Genomic DNA, 19,359 nt, shown 5'->3' with positions numbered 1-19,359 from the left:
GCTTTTAAAAACAGAAGCCAACTAAAAAGCTATAAAGAGAAAAAAGATAAAATATAAAAGTAAGCGAGCAAACAATATAAAAGAGGATGAATAATTTTTTTCAGATATATAAAGAGGAAAAGAGAGACGTGAGTGGATATCAGACCACTGAAAAATGACGATGGAGAGGTAGTAATGAGGGACAAAGAAATGGCAAAGGAACTTAATAAGTCATTTGCATCAGTCTTCACTATGGAAGACACTAGCAGAATGCCAGAAATGTGAGAGTGTCAGGGGACAGAAGTGATGGCCTTGTGGCTGAGTTTATGGACAATAAGAAGATAGGTAGAGGGGCAGGAAGTGTTGAGGAAGCAGGGTATCTGTGGAAGGACTTAGACAGATTGGGGGAAGGCAAAGAAGTGGTAGATGGAATATAATATAGGGAAGGGCATGGACATGCACTTTGGCAGAAAGAATAAAGGCTTGGACTATTTTCTAAATGGGAAGAAAATTCCTAAATCAGAGGTGCAGGGTCCTCGTGCAGGATTCCCTAAAGGTTAAATTGCAGGTTGAATCAGTGGTGTGGAAGGCAAATGCAATGTTGGCATTCACATCAAGATGACTAGAATATAAAAGCCACGGATGTACAATTTTGAACAAGTCTTAAGCATCCTAGACTGTTTACATAAATTTTGCTTTAGATGTTTATTTTTGTCTTCTGCATTAGTGTGTCAATAGGAAAGAGCAATTTTTAGATTTCCAAACATTCATTTTCCAAAAAAATTAAATATTAGAGAAATGTTTGTATTTTGTTAAACAGAATAACATGTTAAGTAATAGACCACAGAGTCATAGAGACATATAGAAGTACAACACAGAAACAAAACCTTTGGCCCATCTAGTCCATGCCAAATCCATTTAAAGCTGCCTACTCCCATCGACCAGCACCAGGACCATAGTCCTCCATATCCCTACTATCCATGTACCTATTCAAACTTCTCTTAATTGTTGAAATCAAACTCGTATGCACCACTTGCACTGGCAGCTCATTCCACACTCACAGCCCTCTGAGCAAAGAAGTTTCTCCTCATGTCTCACCTTTCACCCTTACCCATGACCTCTGGTTGTAGACCCACCCAACCTCAGTTGAAAAAGCCTGCTTGAACATACTCTACCTATACCCCTCATAACTTTGTATACCTCTATCAAATCTTCTCAATCTTCTACGTTTTAAAGAATACAGTCTTAACCTATTCAATCTTTCTTTATAACTCATTTCTTCCAGACCCAGCAACATCCTTGTAAATTTTCTTTGTACTCTTTCAACCTTGTTTATATCTTTCCAGAAGTTAGGTGATCAAAACTGCACACAATACTCACACAAGATGCGTGGTCCAAGTTCTTCTGAAGAAGCACAAAGAAACGGGAAAGGTTGAGGACCGGAAACACAGTGTTCAGCCACAGAAACTGAGTGCAGCAGGCAAAAGATCCACAAAACTAATGTCCCTTCTAAACTGGAAGAATTCCACCACAGCTATCAGCTCTGAACTCACGGAAACCAGTGGAACCCAAGTACACCCCTCTACAGTCAAAGTCTTGTCAGAAGTGGTCTTCATGCAAGAGTTCCTGCCAAAAAGCCACTCTGTCAAAGTGGAAACAAAGCCAAGAGACTCATCTATGCACAAACTCAAGGACTGACCTATGGCAGCAAGTGCTCTGGACTGATTTTTGGCTCAAACAGGAGACAGTCTGTCCAACAGGAGACAGTTTGTCCATAGTGGAGCTGGAGAGTACTACATGGATGACAGTGAAGCAAAGCAGAGGTTCCCTGCAAACTTGAGCTACATTTCTGCAAATGGAGGAGGTGATCTCCATAGAATTAATGGACTTCCCAATGCTGAGAAGTACAAGCAGATTTTCATCGATCACGCAATACCATCAGGGAGGTGTCTGATCAGGCCCAACTTCATTCTGCAACAGGACAGTAGCCCCAACACACGACCAAGGTCATAAAGAACTACTTTCAGTGAAAAGAAGAACAAAGAGTTCTGCAACAGATGGAATGGCCTCCACAAAGTCCTGATATCAACACCATCGAGGCTGTCTGGGATTACCTGGACAGACAGAAGGCAAGTGAGACAGCCAAAGTTTGCAGAACTGTAGCTAGTTCTCCAAGATGCTTGGCACAACATACCAGACAACTTTCTTATAAAACTGCATGACTGCACCTAAGAGGCAAAGGGTGGTCACACTAAATATTAATCTGATTTAGTTTTTTTAACTGTTTACTGCTCTATATAGTATGTTTTTTGACATTTAGAAAATTTTCATTTCATTATTTTTGAAAGCATCTTCGCTTTAGATTTTTTTTACATGTGCCTAAGACTTTTACATAGTTCTATAATGTTGAGGCCTTATAACACATTGGTCAGACATGACTTGGAGTACTGTGATTAATTTTGGGCCCCTTATCTAAAAGATGTGCTGGCATTGGAGAGAGTCCAGATGAGGCTCAGGAGAATGATCCTAGGAACAAAAAGGTTAAAATATGAGGAGCATTTGATAACTCTGGGCCTGTACTCACTTAAGTTTAGAAGAAGGGGGATTTTATTGCAACTTATCGCATATTGAAATGTCTGGATAAAGTGGATGTGAAGGATGTTTCCTATTGTGGAAGAGTCTAGGAGCAGAGTGCAGAGTCAGAATTGAGGGGCATCTATTTAGACAGAGATGAGAAGGAATTTCTTTAACCAGAGGGTGGTGAATCTATGGATTTCATTTACCACAGATTGCTGTGCAACGCAGGTCACTGGGTATATTTTAGGCAGAGGTTGATAGGTTCTTGATTAATCAGGGTGTGAAAGGTTACAAGCAGAAGGCAGGAGAGTGGAATGAGAGAAATAATTAATCAGCCATGATGGAATGGCGGAGCAGACTCAATGGGCCAAATGGCCTAATTCTACCCGTATGTCTTATGATATTATCGAGTGGTAGATCAAACACACTTGAGTAGAATAGTTCACGACGCAGAACTCTTAAATCTATTAAGACAGAAGTAATAGCAACAGGCAGTTCAAATGCAGTAGCATCTAGCTGACATATACTCCAGATGCATCTAACAACAATCCTACACTTACAAAAATCAAATCAGGTTCTAATTAAAGCATAAGATTTTAAGATAAAATATATAATGCTTACTTTTTCAGCCTTTTATAGGTGACATCATTAGCCAATTTTAAAAGCTTATAGGAAGAGTCATTGTCGAAGTTTAGCTGATCACTGGATTCGTCAAAAGCCACAGTGACTGACTTTTGTGTGATGCGCGTTACAACACCAGATGCAAGTTGGTCCAAAGAAGTGGAGCCTTGGTTGTCATATAAACCTACAATATCCCCTGAACAAAGGCAAAATAAAACTTCATGATATGCTCATTTCACTCGAGTAATGTTCAGGTTTCAGCTAAATGATGCATTATACCACCTGGCACAAAGTTGTATTCTATGCTACAATTAGAAATACACTATGCAAAAAGCAAAAAAAAAACTAGATCATTTCTAATTTTTGTTTGCAAAAGAAGCAAATGACTGATCCAGAAAGAATGCACATCCTGGACATTGGAGCTTCTTGCATTTTCTAATCCTTTGTCAGGATGCAGACTTTAAGGGAAACCGGATCAATTTCTATACCACTGATCACCTGATCTCAGTGTGGCAAGAAACACAACAGAAACCTAATTGGAGATATGGACCAACAAAAAAAATGATGTGGGAACTGCTTGTCACCAACTTTGAATATTCCAGTTTATTCCAATAAAAGCAAAGAAAACCTTCTTACAAAGATCATAAATTAATATAGTTGGGAATAAATGCTAACTGTACAACTCAAAAATTAATTTTAAAAATTACCTAGAAATTTTGTATCCTTAAGTTATTGGAAGTTTGTGTCCAGTTGTGTACTACAGGGATCAGTGCTGGGGTCCTTACTGGTTATTGCATACATTAAAAATTTGAGTATGAACATAGGAAGTACAATTGTTAAGCGTGCAGAATTTATGAAAATGGATGATGTTAAACTGAGGAGAATAACTGAAGGCTGCAAAATGATATTGATCAGTCAATATGATGGGAAGAGCAACTTGCAAATGAAATGTAATCCTAGTAAGTATAAAATTATGCACCTTGGAACAACTAATAAGGGCAGGTTATATACAATGAATGGCACAGCATTAGTGAATATAAAGGAACAGAGGACCTCGCTATACAAGTCCAAGGATCTTTGAGATGGAAGCATAGTAGACACGTTGGTGAAGAAGCCAAAATAGATACTTACCTTTATTAGCAGGGACCTAGAATATTAGAGTAGGAAGGCTATGGTACAACTTTATAAAGCATTGGTTGGCCCATTGCTGGAGTACTTGATTGTCTACATGGACATGGTGGACCAAAGAGTCTGTTTTGTGCTGTACAATTATTGTTTCAAACTCTTGAGGACTTTATTACGAAAAGCTGAATGGAATAACAATTAGTTTTTGCAGTACACTTTTGATGCAACTCAGATAACAACATTAAAGAAATGAAACACACCAGGACCAAAGTTATTGCTGGGCAACGATGCACTGGCTTCATACTTTCTAGGTTCAAAGCTGACAATAAAACGTCCATACAGTCCAGTTCTCTGGCTTGCCACCTGAAGCTTCAGCAGACATACTCCTCGCTGTTGAAGTTTTTTCACAGAGATATTTTCCTGCCATTCCCTGAAAAAAAAATAAAAATAACACTATGACATAATTAGCAAAAATTTGCATTTACACAGCCCTCCTAACTTTGAAAAAAAATCTTAAAATGCTACACCTGAGATAAAGTATGACACTGAGGCACACAGTTAAAATTGGTAAAAAGCAAGTTTTGGGAAGGAAGAAGAGACTGACAGATGGTAAGAATTAAGGGAAGAAATTCCAAAGCTATGGCCTAGACTGCTGAAGGAATGGCTGACGATAGTGGCCCAACTCAAAAATCATAGATGCACAAGAAAGCAGGACTGTTCGAACAGATATTTCAAGAATTTGCAGAGCTGAATAAAGTTACAGAGATCGGACATGGTGAAGGTACAGAGGTATTTAAAAACAAAATAGTCAATTTAGTATCAGAGGTGGTAGTAAACCAGGCATTAATTTAGATCAACAAGTAAAGAGTGCTAGGTAAGTGGGACTGACAGATGCTCAGATGAGGACAGTGAATGTTTGAATAAATTGAAGTTGCAACATTATAAGTTCTACCAAAGATCACAGAACCTTGCACAGAATGATCTGCAGCAGAGAATGGGCTCAATTCTAAACTGGTTTTCAGCCTTTTGAAGGTTGCAATCAATTTTCCTCCAATCAAAATAAGGACCCAAATTCCTAATGTACATGCATGACCTTTTGTTGGTGCAAGCACTTAATATATTGTGCGCTTTGTCTCTTTACACACACACACACACACACACACACACACACGCACGCATATATATATAGATAGATAGATAGATATAGATACATATTTAAGATTGCTAGAACTTGCAGGATTTCACCTATTCCTTGTTGACATTCCTCCAAAATGGCAAAACTTAAAAAGGCCACAGCCAACAGTTCATAACTAATGAGCTCCATTCAACATACATTTGCTGTCAGAAGTCTCCTGCTAGGGTGCTTAAAACCATGAGCTTTCCCAGGACAGACCATCAATATTTATTACATCCATCAAGTTGTGCAATAGTACTTGCCAGCATTTAGTAATCCTATATAAATTACAGATATAGGAGCCGGAAGCAATACCTAGTCTTTGATAAATAAACTCATGAATATTAAACATTGCAAGTTGACTTGAATCAGAAATCCTTAATGTGGAGTCCCTTTTTTTGGTTCCTGAAGCAATCAATTGAGAAGTATTAGAGAAACTAATCTGTTAGTCATAAGTTATTTATTTATCGAACATTATTAATGATTGAAGTAGAGTGTTTGAGTATCACAAGTTCATGAAGCTTAAAGAGATGAAAGGGGAGCTCTGAGAAAGCATACCTGGTTTCTTCAATTTCAGCTGCTCTTTCTTCTTGTAGTAACTCTAAATTTTTAAACACAAAGAGCTCCATGCCGCATCTATAAATGAAGCAAAGAAAAAATAATAAAAGCAAAATATGTATTATAAATAGGGCTCCACATCTGTGTTGGAAAGCAAGGAGCCATTAATGCAAGGGTTTGCACTTATAGAGAATCCTTAATGCAAAAGTACAATGTCTTAAAGTATTTTATCAATGATAACCAAATCGGGGATGCATATATAAGAGATACGATATGACAGGGCAAGGAGCACACAGAAAGCCAAGATGCATAGATTAAAGCTGTGTGTTTAAGGGGGTAGTAAAATTTGTTCTATTCAATCCAAAAGTGAATAAAACACCCTTGGTAAGTGTGAATAACAAGTCATCTATAAAGTTCAAAGTAAATTTTATTATCAAAGTACATGAATGTCACTATATTCACCCTGAAATTCATTTTCCTGCAGACATACTCAGCAAGTCTAAAAAAGAGTAACTATTACAAGGATAAATGAAAGATCATCTTAGTGCAAAAGACAACAAACCATGCAAATGTAAATATAAATAAATAACAAGAACACTAGATAATAAGATAAAGAGTTGTTAAAGTGAGATCATTAGTTATGGGAACATCTCAATGGATGGGCAATTGAGTGTAGTTGATGGTTGTCAGATAGTAACTGTTATTGAACCTGGTGGTGCAAGTCCTGAGGTTCTTATACCTTTTACCTGATCTGACGGCAGCAATGAGAAAAGAACATGGCCTGGATGATGGGAATCTGTGACGATGGTTGCCGCTTTCCTACGAAAGAGCTTCATGTAGATGTGTTCAATGGTTGGCAGGGCTTTACCCATGATGTACTGGGCCGAATCCACTACCTTTTGTGGGTTTTCCATTCAAAGGCATTGGTGTTTCCATTCTAGGCTGTGATGCAGCCAGTCAATATACCCTCCATGATACATCTATAGAAGTTTGTCAACGATGTGGGGTGGAGAGTGCACTGACTAGTTGCATCACGGCCTGGTTTGGAAACATCATCTATAGATGTTCTGCATACCAATCCCATGAGGTACTGTGCAGGTAACAAGTGGAAATCACCAAATGCATACAGCAACAGAACTTCAGAGGTTTCCCCACCCCGGAGGATATTGTTTTTTAAGGGATTCTTGATAAAATACAAAAATGGATTAAATAACAGAAGACTACATTAGTGAAGAGTGTTGCAAAAGGTACATATCTCTCTCTCTCAACTCCCAGAATAACAGTAAGCTACAAAGTTATTACAAAGGTATAAGCCAGTGCCATTATGATCTCTCCTCAAAGGAATTGCAGAAATGGCCTCACAGTGGCTAAGTTACCAAGGTTGTATTCCAGATCTGTGAACCATGAGAAAACCAGTTCAAATCCCTTCACAGCATCTGCAGAATTACAGTTTATTTAATGGTATGTCTGGTGTATAAAAGTTGCTATCAGTGGAGATAGCCAACAGAAAGCTGATCGATTTTCAGACTGTCTCCATTTGATTAAGAAAGTGCTTTAAGGAAGAAAATCTGCTGAATCATTTTCAAGTATGACATATTCGTGCCTGCAATGCGACTTGAAAAGCCCATGATCAGTCAGCACTGTTGGACATTGTCTGCAGCACTCAAGACCATTACTGTCTCAAGGGAAATAATAAATGGACATTAATTGCTGCTCTTGACAGGAATGGACACATTTCTAAACAGAATTTCAAACAATAATATCTCTGTGAAACGTAGTGGGAGGCAACGTAAATATACAAATCCTGATTTCAAGTGTGCCACATGTTCCATTTCTGGCTATTTAGTGGCTTAATCTCCAATACTTAAAGAACATTGACCAACTCAAGAGTCCTTCAGGTAAGCTGCATTAGGGCATCAAATAGGAGCAGTTTAACAGCAGTATATAAATGAGGCTTAATCTCAAAGGTAGTGCAAAATTACCAAAGCTAGTTTAAGGTCTGGTTACTCTGCCAATATTTCATATTACTACCTTATTACATATACTACCTTGAGATTCATTTCTAGAAGTGCACTCCCAACTTCCCCCATCTCTTTAACACCAAAGTACCCATTTGCACCACCATCTAACTGCCAATTTTTCCATCCCTTTGGTTAATCAGGAGCAGTAAATATTTCAGTGTTCTACATATTGCTCAATGTGGAACAATAGCATACAGGCAATACAATAACATATACTGGGCAACAGGCAAAGTTAAAGGTCACTTGACAGATGAAATTAAACAACTCAGAACATAAGAAACAGAATCAAGTTAGGGCAACTAGCTGCTTGAACTTGTTTTGTCGATCAGCAAGATCAATGAGGACCTAATTCTGGTCTCAACTCCACTTTCATGCTCTCTCTGCATTCCCATAGACTTCCCGAGGTTTAAGTATCTGTCCAACTTCATCTTGAAGGTATTCAATAAAAAACAGACCAACATAAATATTGTACAGTCAGTTAATGTGCTGTGTTGGTGTCACATACAAGCATGGACAGAAGATTGGTTGACTTGCCAGAAGGCAAAGATTGGGACTAAAAGGGGCTTTTTCTAGTTGGCAGCCAGTGGCCTGTGATGTCCTGCAAGGGTTGTTTTTGGATCCACTGTTTTTCACTGTATATCTTCATTCAAAGTTCAAAGTAAATTTATTATCGAATTACATATACTACCTTGAGATTCATTTTCTTGCAGGCATTCACAGTAGAGCAAAGGAATACAACGGACTCAATGAAAAACTACATACAAAGACTGACAATCAATGTGCAAAAGAAGACAAACTGTGAATAAAACAAACAATAATAATAATAATAATATCAATAAATAAGGAAGTAAATGAATAACACAGAGAACATGAGGTGTGGAGACCTTGAAAGTGAGTCTATAGGTTGTGGAATCACTGCAGTGTTGACTGAAGTTATCTATGGTGGTTCAGAAACTTGATGGTTGAAAAGTAATAACTGTTCCTGAACCTGGTGAAGACGCCTGTACCTCCTTCCCAATGACAGCAGCGAGAAGAGGGCATACCTGGTGGTACAAGACACCTGTACCTCCTTCCCAATGACAGCAGCGAGAAGAAGGCATACCTGGCGATACAAGACACCTGTACCTCCTTCCCAATGACAGCTGCGAGAAGAGGGCATAGCCTGGGTGGTAGGGGCTGTTGATTGTGGATGCTGCTTTCTTCTGGCTGTGCTTCATGGTGTGAAGGGCTTCTCCTCTAATGCAGTGGTCCCCAACCACCGGGCCACAAAGCATGTGCTACTGTGCCGCGAGGAAACGGTATGATTTAGCGATATGAAACAATTTGAGTCAGCTGCAGCTTTCCTCATTCCCTGTCACGCACTGTTGAACTTGAACACCACCCCCCCTCCACCCCGGTCGGCCGGTCCGCAAGAATATTGTCAATATTAAACCGGTCCGCGGTGCAAAAAAGGTTGGGGATCCCTGCTGTAATGGACTGGGCAATACCCACCACTTCTGTAGGTATTTTCATTCTTGGCGATTGGTGTTTTCTTAACAGGCTGTGATGCAACCAATAAGGATACTCTCCACTGTGCACCTATAGAAGTCTGTCAAGATTTTACAGGATATGCCAAAACTGCGCAAACTTCTAAGAAAGTGGAGGTGCTGCTGTGCCTTCTTTGTAATGGCACTTATGTGCTGATCCCAGGGCAGATCCACTGAAATGATAATACCGAGGAACTGAAAGTTGCTGACCCTGTCCAGCACTGATCCCCCAATGAGGACCGGCATTGAAGCTGCACTTTGCTTCACAGTCATAAGTATAGGTGACAGAATTTATAGCTTTGGGGCCAAGTTCACGTACAATACAAAGACAGGGGGAGGAGCAGGTAGTGTTAAAGAAGCAGGAAGTCTGCAGAAGGACATGTACAGATTAGGAGAATGGGCAAAGTAATGACAGATGGAATACATTTTAGGGAAGTACATCATCATGCACTTCAGTAAGAGGAGTAAGGGTAGACTACTTTCTAAACAAGGAGCAAACTCAGATATCAAAAGTACTAATGGGACTTGGGAGTCTACTGCAGGATTCCCTAAATGTTAACTTGCAGGTTGAGTAAGTAGTAAGGAAGGAAAATACAATGTTAGCATTTATTTCAAGTGGACGAGAATATAAAAGTGAGGATGTAACGCTAAAACTTTATAAAACTGTATTTGGAGAACTGCGAGCAGCTTTGGGCCCCTTATCTAAGAAAGTATATGCTAGCAATGGAGATGGTGTAGAAGGGGCATACAAGAATGATCACAGAAATTTAAGGGTTAACATATGAGGAGCACTTGACGGCTCTGCGCCTGTACTCACTGGAGTTTAGAAGAACGAAGCCTACCAAATATAGAAGAGACATGGACAGGTTGTTGTCAATAGTGGGAGAGTCTAGGACCTGAGGGCACAGCCTCAGAATAGAAGGACATCCCTTTAGAACAAAGATGAGGAGGAGTTTTGTTTCTCTGGCTGGAGGGAAGTGAATCTTTATAAGTCATTACCAGATGATTGCAGAGGCCAAGTCATTGGGCATATTTAAGGCTTGATAGGTTCTTGATTGCCAGGGTATCAAATGTTTTGGGAAGAAGGCAGGGGTAATAGATCAGTTATGATAGAATAATGGAGCAGACTCAATGGACTGAATGGCCTAATTCTGCTCCTATGTCTTATGGTCAAATCATTTACTTATGAAAGGCTTCAAATGTTCATTCACTCCGCCTTATTCTACCACAAATACACCATAGCCTGCTCATTATTTCAAGGTTTATGAGGGCAATCACAAACCCATGTAAAAAAAATTTAATAAAATCTCAAAGATACAACCATACATCTACCAAGTCAGAAAAAGACTTGTGGTTGTTCAGCATCTTTTACACCTGAAAGGAACTTGCAGCCAATGAAGTAAGTTTTTTCTAAAATGCACACAGTGATGCAGTTAAAATTGTAAGAAAGATCCCATAATAAGGCAATGCCAGGTTACTTATCCCCAACAAACACTGCTCCCTCCCCACCCAAATGCTGTTGACTCAGTCAGAAGTACATTGTTTCTTTTCCTCCTCTATTCAGTGATAATTATCAGATAGGTCACCAGGGATAGCTTTGCTGTTCTCAAAATATCTCATTGAAGCATAGAAATCTACAGTACATTACAGGCCCTTCGGCCCACAATGTGGTGCTGACCATGTAACCTACTCCAGAAAATACCTAGAATTTCCCTACCGCACAGTCCTCTATTTTTCTAAGCTCCATGTACTTATCTAAGAGTCTCTTAAAAGACCCTATTGTATCTGCCTCTACCACCTTCGCTGACAGTGCATTCCATGCACCCATCACTCTCTGTGTGAAAAACTTACCACTGACATCTCCTTTGTATCTATTATCAAGCATCTTAAAACTATGCCCCCTCATGTTAGCCATTTCAGCACTGGGAATAAGCCTCTGGCTAAGAAATACTGGATGCATTAGTGATAATTTTTCAAAACTCTTGAGATTCTAGATTAGTTCCTGAGGATTGGAGGGTGGCTAATGTAACCCCGCTTTTTCAAAACAGAGGGAGAGAGAAATCAGGGAATTATAGACCGGTTAGCCTGGCATCTGTGGTGGGGAAAATGCTAAAGTCCGTTATCAAAGATGCGATAACAGCACATTTGGAAAGCGGTGAAATCATCGGACAAAGTCAGCATGAATTTGTGAAAGGAAAATCATGTCTGACGAATCTCAAAGAATTTTTTGAGAATGTAACTAGTAGAGTGGATAGGGGAGAACCAGGGGATGTGGTATATTTGGATTTTCAAAAGGCTTTTGACAAGATCCCACACAGGAGATTAGTGTGGAAACTTAAAGCACACGGTAATGGGGGTATGGTATTTATGTGGATAGAGAACTGGTTGGCAACAGGAAGCAAAGAGTGGGAATAAATGGGACCTTTTCAGAATGACAGGCAGTGACTAGTGGGGTACCGCAAGGCTCAGTGCTGGGACCCCAGTTGTTTACAATATATACTAATGACTTAGACGAGGGAATTAAACGCAGCATCTCCAAGTTTGCGGATGACACAAAGCTGGGCGGCAGTGTTAGCTGTGAGGAGGATGCTAACAGGATGCAGGGTGACTTGGATAGGTCAGGTGAGTGGGCAAATTCATGGCAGATGCAATTTAATGTGGATAAATGTGAGGTTATCCACTTTGGTGGCAAAAACAGGAAAACAGATTATTATCTGAATGGTGGCCGATTAGGAAAAGGGGAGGTGCAACGAGAGCTGGGTGTCATTATACACCGGTCATTGAAAGTGGGCATGCAGGTACAGCAGGCGGTGAAAAAGGCGAATGGTATGCTGGCATTCATAGCAAGAGGATTCGAGTACAGGAGCAGGGAGGTACTACTGCAGTTGTACAAAGCCTTGGTGAGGCCACACCTGGAGTATTGTGTGCAGTTTTGGTCCCCTAATCTGAGGAAAGACATTCTTGCCATAGAGGGAGTACAAAGAAGATTCACCAGATTGATTCCTGGGTTGGCAGGACTTTCATATGATGAAAGGCTGAATCGACTAGGCTTATACTCGCTGGAATTTAGAAGATTGAGGGGGGATCTTATTGAAACGTATAAAATTCTAAAGGGATTGGACAGGCTAGATGTAGGAAGATTGTTCCCGATGTTGGGGAAGTCCAGAACGAGGGATCACAGTTTGAGAATAAAGGGGAAGCCTTTTAGGACCGAGATGAGGAAAAACTTTTTCACACAGAGAGTGGTGAATCTGTGGAATTCTCGGCCACAGGAAACAGTTGAGGCCAGTTCATTGGTTATATTTAAGAGGGAGTTAGATATGGCCCTTGTGGCTAAAGGGATCAGGGGGTATGGAGAGAAGGCAGGTACAGGGTTCTGAGTTGGATGATCAGCCATGATTATACTGAATGGCGGTGCAGGCTCGAAGGGCCAAATGGCCTACTCCTGCACCTATTTTCTATGTTTCTATGTTTCTATCCACACCATCAATGCCTCTCATCATCTTATACACCTCTATTAGGTCATCTCTCATCCCCCATCTCCTCAAAGAGAAAAGGCCAAGTTCAATCAATCTATTCTCATAAGGAAGCTCTCCAATCCAGCTAACATCCTTGTAAATCTCCTCTGCACTCTCTCTATAGTATCCACATCCTTCCTGTAATGAGGTGACCAGAACTGAACACAGTACTCCAAGTGGGATCTAACTAAGGTCTTATATAGCTGTAACATTACCTCACAACTCGAACTCAATCCCATGGTTGATGAAGGCCAACACACCATATGCCTTAACAACACAGTCAACCTGCGCAGCGGCCTTGAGTGTCCTCTGGACACAGATCCCAAGATCTCTCTGATCCCCTACACTGCCAAGAGTCTTACCGTTAATATCATATTCTGTCTTCAAATTGGACCTACCAAAATGAACCACTTCACACTCATCTGGGTTGAAGTCATTCTGCCACTTCTCAGCCCAGTTCTGCATCCTATCGATGTCGCTCTGTAACCTCTAACATCCCTCCACACTATCCACAACCTTTGTATCATCAGCAAACTTACCCTTCTACTTCCTCATCCAGGTCATTTCTGAAAATCACAAAGAGGAGGGCTCCCAGAACAGATCCCTGTGGAACACCACTGGTCACTGTCCTCTATGAAGAATACGAACCATCTACAACCACCCTTTGCTTTCCATGGGAAAGCCAATTCTGGATCCTCAAAGCAAGGTCTCCTTGGATCCCATGTCTCATTACTTTCTGAATTAGTCTCGCATGGGGCACCCTATCAAATGCCTTACTGGAATCCATATACACTACATCCACTACTCTACCTTCATCAGTATGTTTTGTTACAGCATCCAAAGAGGCGATGCATTGTGGAGTTTTAAAAGAGGACAAATGTTAAATAGTCTCCGAACATTTGAAAAAGAATAACAACCCTTTATAAAGCCTGATTGATATTTAAAAATAATTTTACCCAAAATATTCTCCAACCAATTGGCCATTACCTTTGACAGAATCTTAGCATTAACATTCAATAATGAAATAGGTCTATATGAGGCACAGTCAGCAGGATCTTCATCCTTTTTAAGAATTAAAGAAATAGAAGCCTCATAGAAAGTAGAGGGTAAATCACCTTTCACAAAAGAATCCTTAAACATTTCCAACATATACGGAGAAAGCAATTTTCCAAATTTTTTATAAAATCCTACAGGATAGCCATCAAGTCCAGGGGACTTACCAGATTGCATTGAAAAAATAGCTTTATGAATTTCGACTTCAGTAATTTGAGCATCAAGAGTTTTTTGATCCTCAACAGAAATTTCAGGAAAAGCAATCTTTCGTAAGAAAGCATTCATTTCAGAAGAATCTACTGGACACTTGAGATTTATAAAGTTCAGTTTGAAAAATCTTGAAAAATCTTATTAATTTCTTCATATTCCCAAGCCAGGGAATCTTTCCTACGAATTTTCAAAATTTGCCTTTCGGCTGTAGCCATTTTTAATTGAGATGCGAGCAGTTTGTTATTTTTATCTCCAAACATATAAAATTGGCTCTTTTAACTTAAGCAAATAGCCTTCAAGGGGATGAGTTAGTAATAGGTTATATTGTGATTGAAGTTCCACCCTTTGTTTGAATAAATCAATATTAGAGGAAATTGCATAAATATTATGTCTTTAATATTAAATCTTTAATTTGTTCTGAAATCTTATCTAATTCTGCTTTAGTCTGTTTTTTAAACTTAGCTGAATAAGAAATGATCTGATCACGTAAAAATGCTTTAAATGTATCCAATATAATTAATTTGGATGTACCCCTATATCATTAAAAAGAAAAATTTCTTTTATCTGGGTTTTAATAAAACTGACAAAGTCAGAGTTTTGCAATAATGACTGAGACATGCGCCATGGTGGGCGGGCATGAATGACATCATCAAATTCAAAAGACAAACTCACAGGCGCATGATCAGATATAGCAATAGTGTCATATTCACAATTTTAAAGTTGAATGGAAATATTTATTTAATGTTTTAGAGAAATTTGACTTTGGTGTTAATTTTAATAATTGGATTAGAATGATATATAAAGCTCCTATTGCAACTGTTGTCACTAACAGCTGTAGGTCTCCTTTTTTTCAGCTTTCACGGGGGACAAGACAAGGTTGTCCATTAAGTCCTTTGTTATTTAATTTAATATTAGAATCCCTTGCTATTGCTCTTCGTGAAGCTAAAAATATTCATGGGATTTTTGTGAATGAGACCATTCATAAAATTTCTCTTTACGCTGACAATTTATTGGTTTATATATCTAATCCCGAAGAATCTATTCCTGCCTTGCTAAAATCATTCAATGAATTTGGAGATTTTTCAGGATATAAAATGAATTTTAGTAAAAGTGAATTGTTTCCTTTAAATGAATCTGTCTCTATATATGATAATACTCATTTCAAGGTCACAGATTCTTATAGATATTTAGGTGTTATAATCACTAAAAAAAAATAAGGATCCTTATAAAGCCAATTTCGTTCCCTTGGTAGACTCTATGAAGTATGTATTTAGTAGATGGAGTCCACTTACATTTTCACTTATCGGTCGTATCCATATAGTTAAAATGATGATTTTACCAAAATTTTTATATTTATTTCAGAATATCCCTGTTTTTTTGACGAGGAAGTTTTTTGATCGGATTGGTTCTATTATTTTATCTTTTATTTGGAATAATAAAAGAACAAGAACTCGTAAATGTCACTTACAAAAGTTGAATAAGGATGGAGATCTCGCTTTGCCTAATTTAAGAATGTATTACTGGGCTGTTAATGTGCGATACATGTCCTTTTGGTTATATTGGGTTGATAAGAACGATCGGCCAATTTAGGTAGACCTGGAATTGAAAGCTGTGAAACAGATTTATTTAACCTCATTATTGGGAGTTGCTTTACCTATACAATTAGCTAAAGTTGCTAATTTAAAGCTATACCCTGTGATTAAGCATTCTTTACAAATTTGGCTCCAGTTCCACCATTTTTTTAATCTTAAAAAATTTAAACTTTGTAGTTTAGTTTATCAAAATTACTTTCTTAAGCCTTTTTGAGTGATCCAATTTTTTTTTACTGTGGAAAAATAAAGGTATTAATTCTTTTTTGGATTTATTTAAAGAAGATAGATTGATGTCTTTTGAACAATTAGTTGATAAATATTCTGTTTCATACTCACACTTTTTACAATACCTTGAAGTTAGACATTTCTTACAAAAACATTTAAGTAATTTTCCTTACATTTTGGAGGCTGACCTATTAGATATTATTATGAGTATTTATCATTACAATGGGATAAGCGTCCTTTATTTAAGATTAAACACGATTGGGATTCTGGATTTCTTGACAGAGAGACCACAGTCAGTCCGTGTTGGCAGGAACATCTCTGACTCCATCACACTGAGCACTGGATCCCCACAAGGCTGTGTGCTTAGCCCATTGCTGTTTACACTGCTAACACATGACTGTGCAGCCAGATTCAAGGAGAACCTGATCATTAAATTTGCAGATGATACCACAGTGGTGGGGCTCATCAGCAAAATTGATGAAACAATGTACAAGGAGGAGGTCAAACACCTAGACAGCTGGTGCAGGGATAACAACTTGATGCTTAATGTCACCAAAACCAAGGAGATGATCGTCGATTTCAGACGGTCTCAGCCTGAGCACACACCCCTCAGCAACAGCGGCTCCACAGTGGAGAGAGTGGAAAACATCAAGTTCCTTGGGGTGCAGATCTCAGACAATCTCACCTGGTCCAGGAACACCACTGGGATTGTGAAACGGGCCCAGCAGAGATTGTACTTTCTGAGGAAGCTTAAACAAGCATCACTCCCCACTAACATCGTAACTACATTCTACAGAGGCGTAGTTGAGAGTGTGCTGACCTTTTTCATCACAACCTCGTAATCCAGCTGCAGTGCTGTCGACAAAAAAGCCTTGCAGAGGGTGGTTAGGGGAGCAGAGAAGATTATTGGGGTCTCCCTACCTTCTGTCCACGACCTCTTTCAGAGTCGATGCCTCCAGAAGACACAGTACATCATTAAAGACCCCTCACACCCTCTCCATGAACTGTTTGTTCTTCTGCCATCAGGCAAACGTTACAGGAGCATCAAAACTAAAACCACAAGGCTACTAAACAGCTTCCTCCCACAGGCAGTCAGACCGCAAAATAGCTGCTCTACCTGACTCTGCTTTGGACACTTTTAACTTGCACTGGACACTTAGAACTTGATTTTAACTGACATGTGGCTGTTGTGTTTTACTACTTATTGTTATGTTTATTATTTAGTGTTGCGTTTGTTATGTTATGATTGCACTGCTCCTGAGAAACGCTGTCTCATTCTGCCCTGCAGAGCTGATGTACGGTTAGAATGACAATGAAGTTTTTTGAATCTTGAATCTTGAATCTTGAAAAGGAACTCAATTTGACTTTTATGATGGAGGATTGGACGTGGATTCTGAAGCTGGTTAACTCTTCTTCGATCTGTGCTAGTCATTCACTGATTCAACTTAAAATTGTACATCGTTACCATTTGACGAAGGACAGACTGTCTAAAATATTTCCTAATGTTGATCGTTATTGTGATAGATGTAAAACTGAGACAGCTATACTGACACACATGTTTTGGTCTTGTTCTATACTGGAACAGTTCTGGAAGTCAGTTTTTTTTTACAATTTCTAAAGCACTTAAAATTAATTTACAACCTAACAAATTAACTGTGCTTTTTGGAATAATTCCTCAAAATATCCATGGTATCTCTGTGTCTGACCAACATGTTATTGCATTTGTTACATTGATAGCTAGGAGTGCCATTTTGTTGAAGTGGAAGGATACATCAGCTCCCACTTTGTCACAATGGTTCTCTCAAATGATGCTATGTCTTAGTTTGGAGAAAATTAGAAGTTGAACCTTTGAACCTTTATTTGATTTTGAGAAAAGATGGGGTTCATTTGCTCGTTATTATCATTTGAGTTAATTGATAGATTTCCTCCACGATCTAATTGTAAATTTTTGATTTTTTTTCTTGCTGGCGGTTTGATGTTTATCTTCAGAAGCTTTTTGTATAATGCATGGCTCCGGGGCTGTACACCTAATGGGGTTTTTCCCCCACTTCTGCTTAGTAGGTTTTTTTATTATCACCAAAATTTTTCAATCTTTAAAATAATGTTTTTTTCCTTGAGACATTGTAAGTGTTGCTTACTTCGATGTATTTGTGTTATTTTTGAATAATATAATAATAAACAGATTTGAAAAGAAAGAAGTATGTTTTGTTACCTTTCCATAGGGCTTTTAACATTCACAAGGAAGAAAGGAGATTTCCATTTAGAATAGATTTTGATTGATTATAACGTGAAATTTGTTGTTTCACAGGGACAGTACAGTGCAAAAACTTATGATTATTATAAATTAGATAAATAGAGGAAAAAAAGGAATAATGAGGTTGTGGATCATGGACCATTCAGAAATCTGATGGCTTCTTTACTTCCTCCCTCACGGTCGTAACGAGAAAAGAGCATGCCAAGATCATGAGTCCCCTTAATGATATCCACCACCTTCTTTAAGGCACCTTCTGAAAATGCCCTTGATAGTGGGAGGGTTCTGCCCATGGCTGAGCTGGCTGAGTCTACAACCTATTAGAACCTCTTATGATCCCGTACACTGCAGTTTTGTACGGGCTATGATGCAATGAGTCAGAATACTCTCCAATGTATATCTACAGAAATTTACAAGGGTCTTTAGTGACATACCAAATCTCCTCAAACTTCCAATGAAGTAGAACCGCTGACGTGCTTTCTTAGTGTTTGCATCAATGTGTTGGGCCCAGGGTAGATTCTTGAAGATGTTGACAGCCAGGCACTAGAAGTTGTCTATCCATTCCACTGCTGATCCCGCGGGCTAGATAGATAGATGGGCTGATGAATGTTTTCCCGAAGGTGACATCTCTGAGAGTGCAGTGCAGTAGACCGTCGGTCCTGTAACAAGAGTACCAGCCGACTTGTGTGTGGTCAAGACCCTAGCGTGGGGCGTGAACCCACTGGCTGAGGGCAGATAGTGAAGGATATCATTGATTATAAAGAGTACACCAACATCCTACACCTTGCACATTATCACACATCACACAGTAATATCCAGAATATCGTCTGCTGAGCTGTCACCAATCCACAACACCCCACTGTCCAGAAACCCACTTACCCGTCCCTCGCTGCAGTCCGTCTAATAACCTGCCCCCTCTCCAGTCCTCA

General features: G+C 39.1%; 1 protein-coding gene across 3 annotated transcripts in view; it reads right to left on the bottom strand.

Moving 5' to 3' along the window:
• Window positions 1-19,344, bottom strand: part of ighmbp2 (immunoglobulin mu DNA binding protein 2) — a 79,561-nt gene extending 60,217 nt beyond the window's left edge. The window contains exons 1-4 of one of the 3 annotated variants that reach the window (XM_063062169.1): window positions 19,310-19,344; window positions 6,035-6,112; window positions 4,563-4,732; window positions 3,178-3,373 (exon numbers count right to left, since the gene is read on the bottom strand). In XM_063062169.1, coding sequence (XP_062918239.1) covers window positions 3,178-3,373; window positions 4,563-4,732; window positions 6,035-6,105 — 437 coding nt within the window. In that variant the 5' untranslated portion in view covers window positions 6,106-6,112; window positions 19,310-19,344. Of the gene's footprint in view, window positions 1-3,177; window positions 3,374-4,562; window positions 4,733-6,034; window positions 6,113-18,864; window positions 19,282-19,309 lie in introns of those variants that run through there. The other 2 variants (XM_063062170.1, XM_063062168.1) reach the window with 2 other exon arrangements.
• Between the last annotated feature and the right edge of the window lie 15 nt (window positions 19,345-19,359).

Source organism: Mobula hypostoma, chromosome 11 (assembly GCF_963921235.1).
Source record: "Mobula hypostoma chromosome 11, sMobHyp1.1, whole genome shotgun sequence".
NCBI classification, from domain to species: domain Eukaryota; kingdom Metazoa; phylum Chordata; class Chondrichthyes; order Myliobatiformes; family Myliobatidae; genus Mobula; species Mobula hypostoma.
Note: the sequence above shows the minus strand (reverse complement) of the source record. Positions and strands in the feature narration are given on the sequence as shown.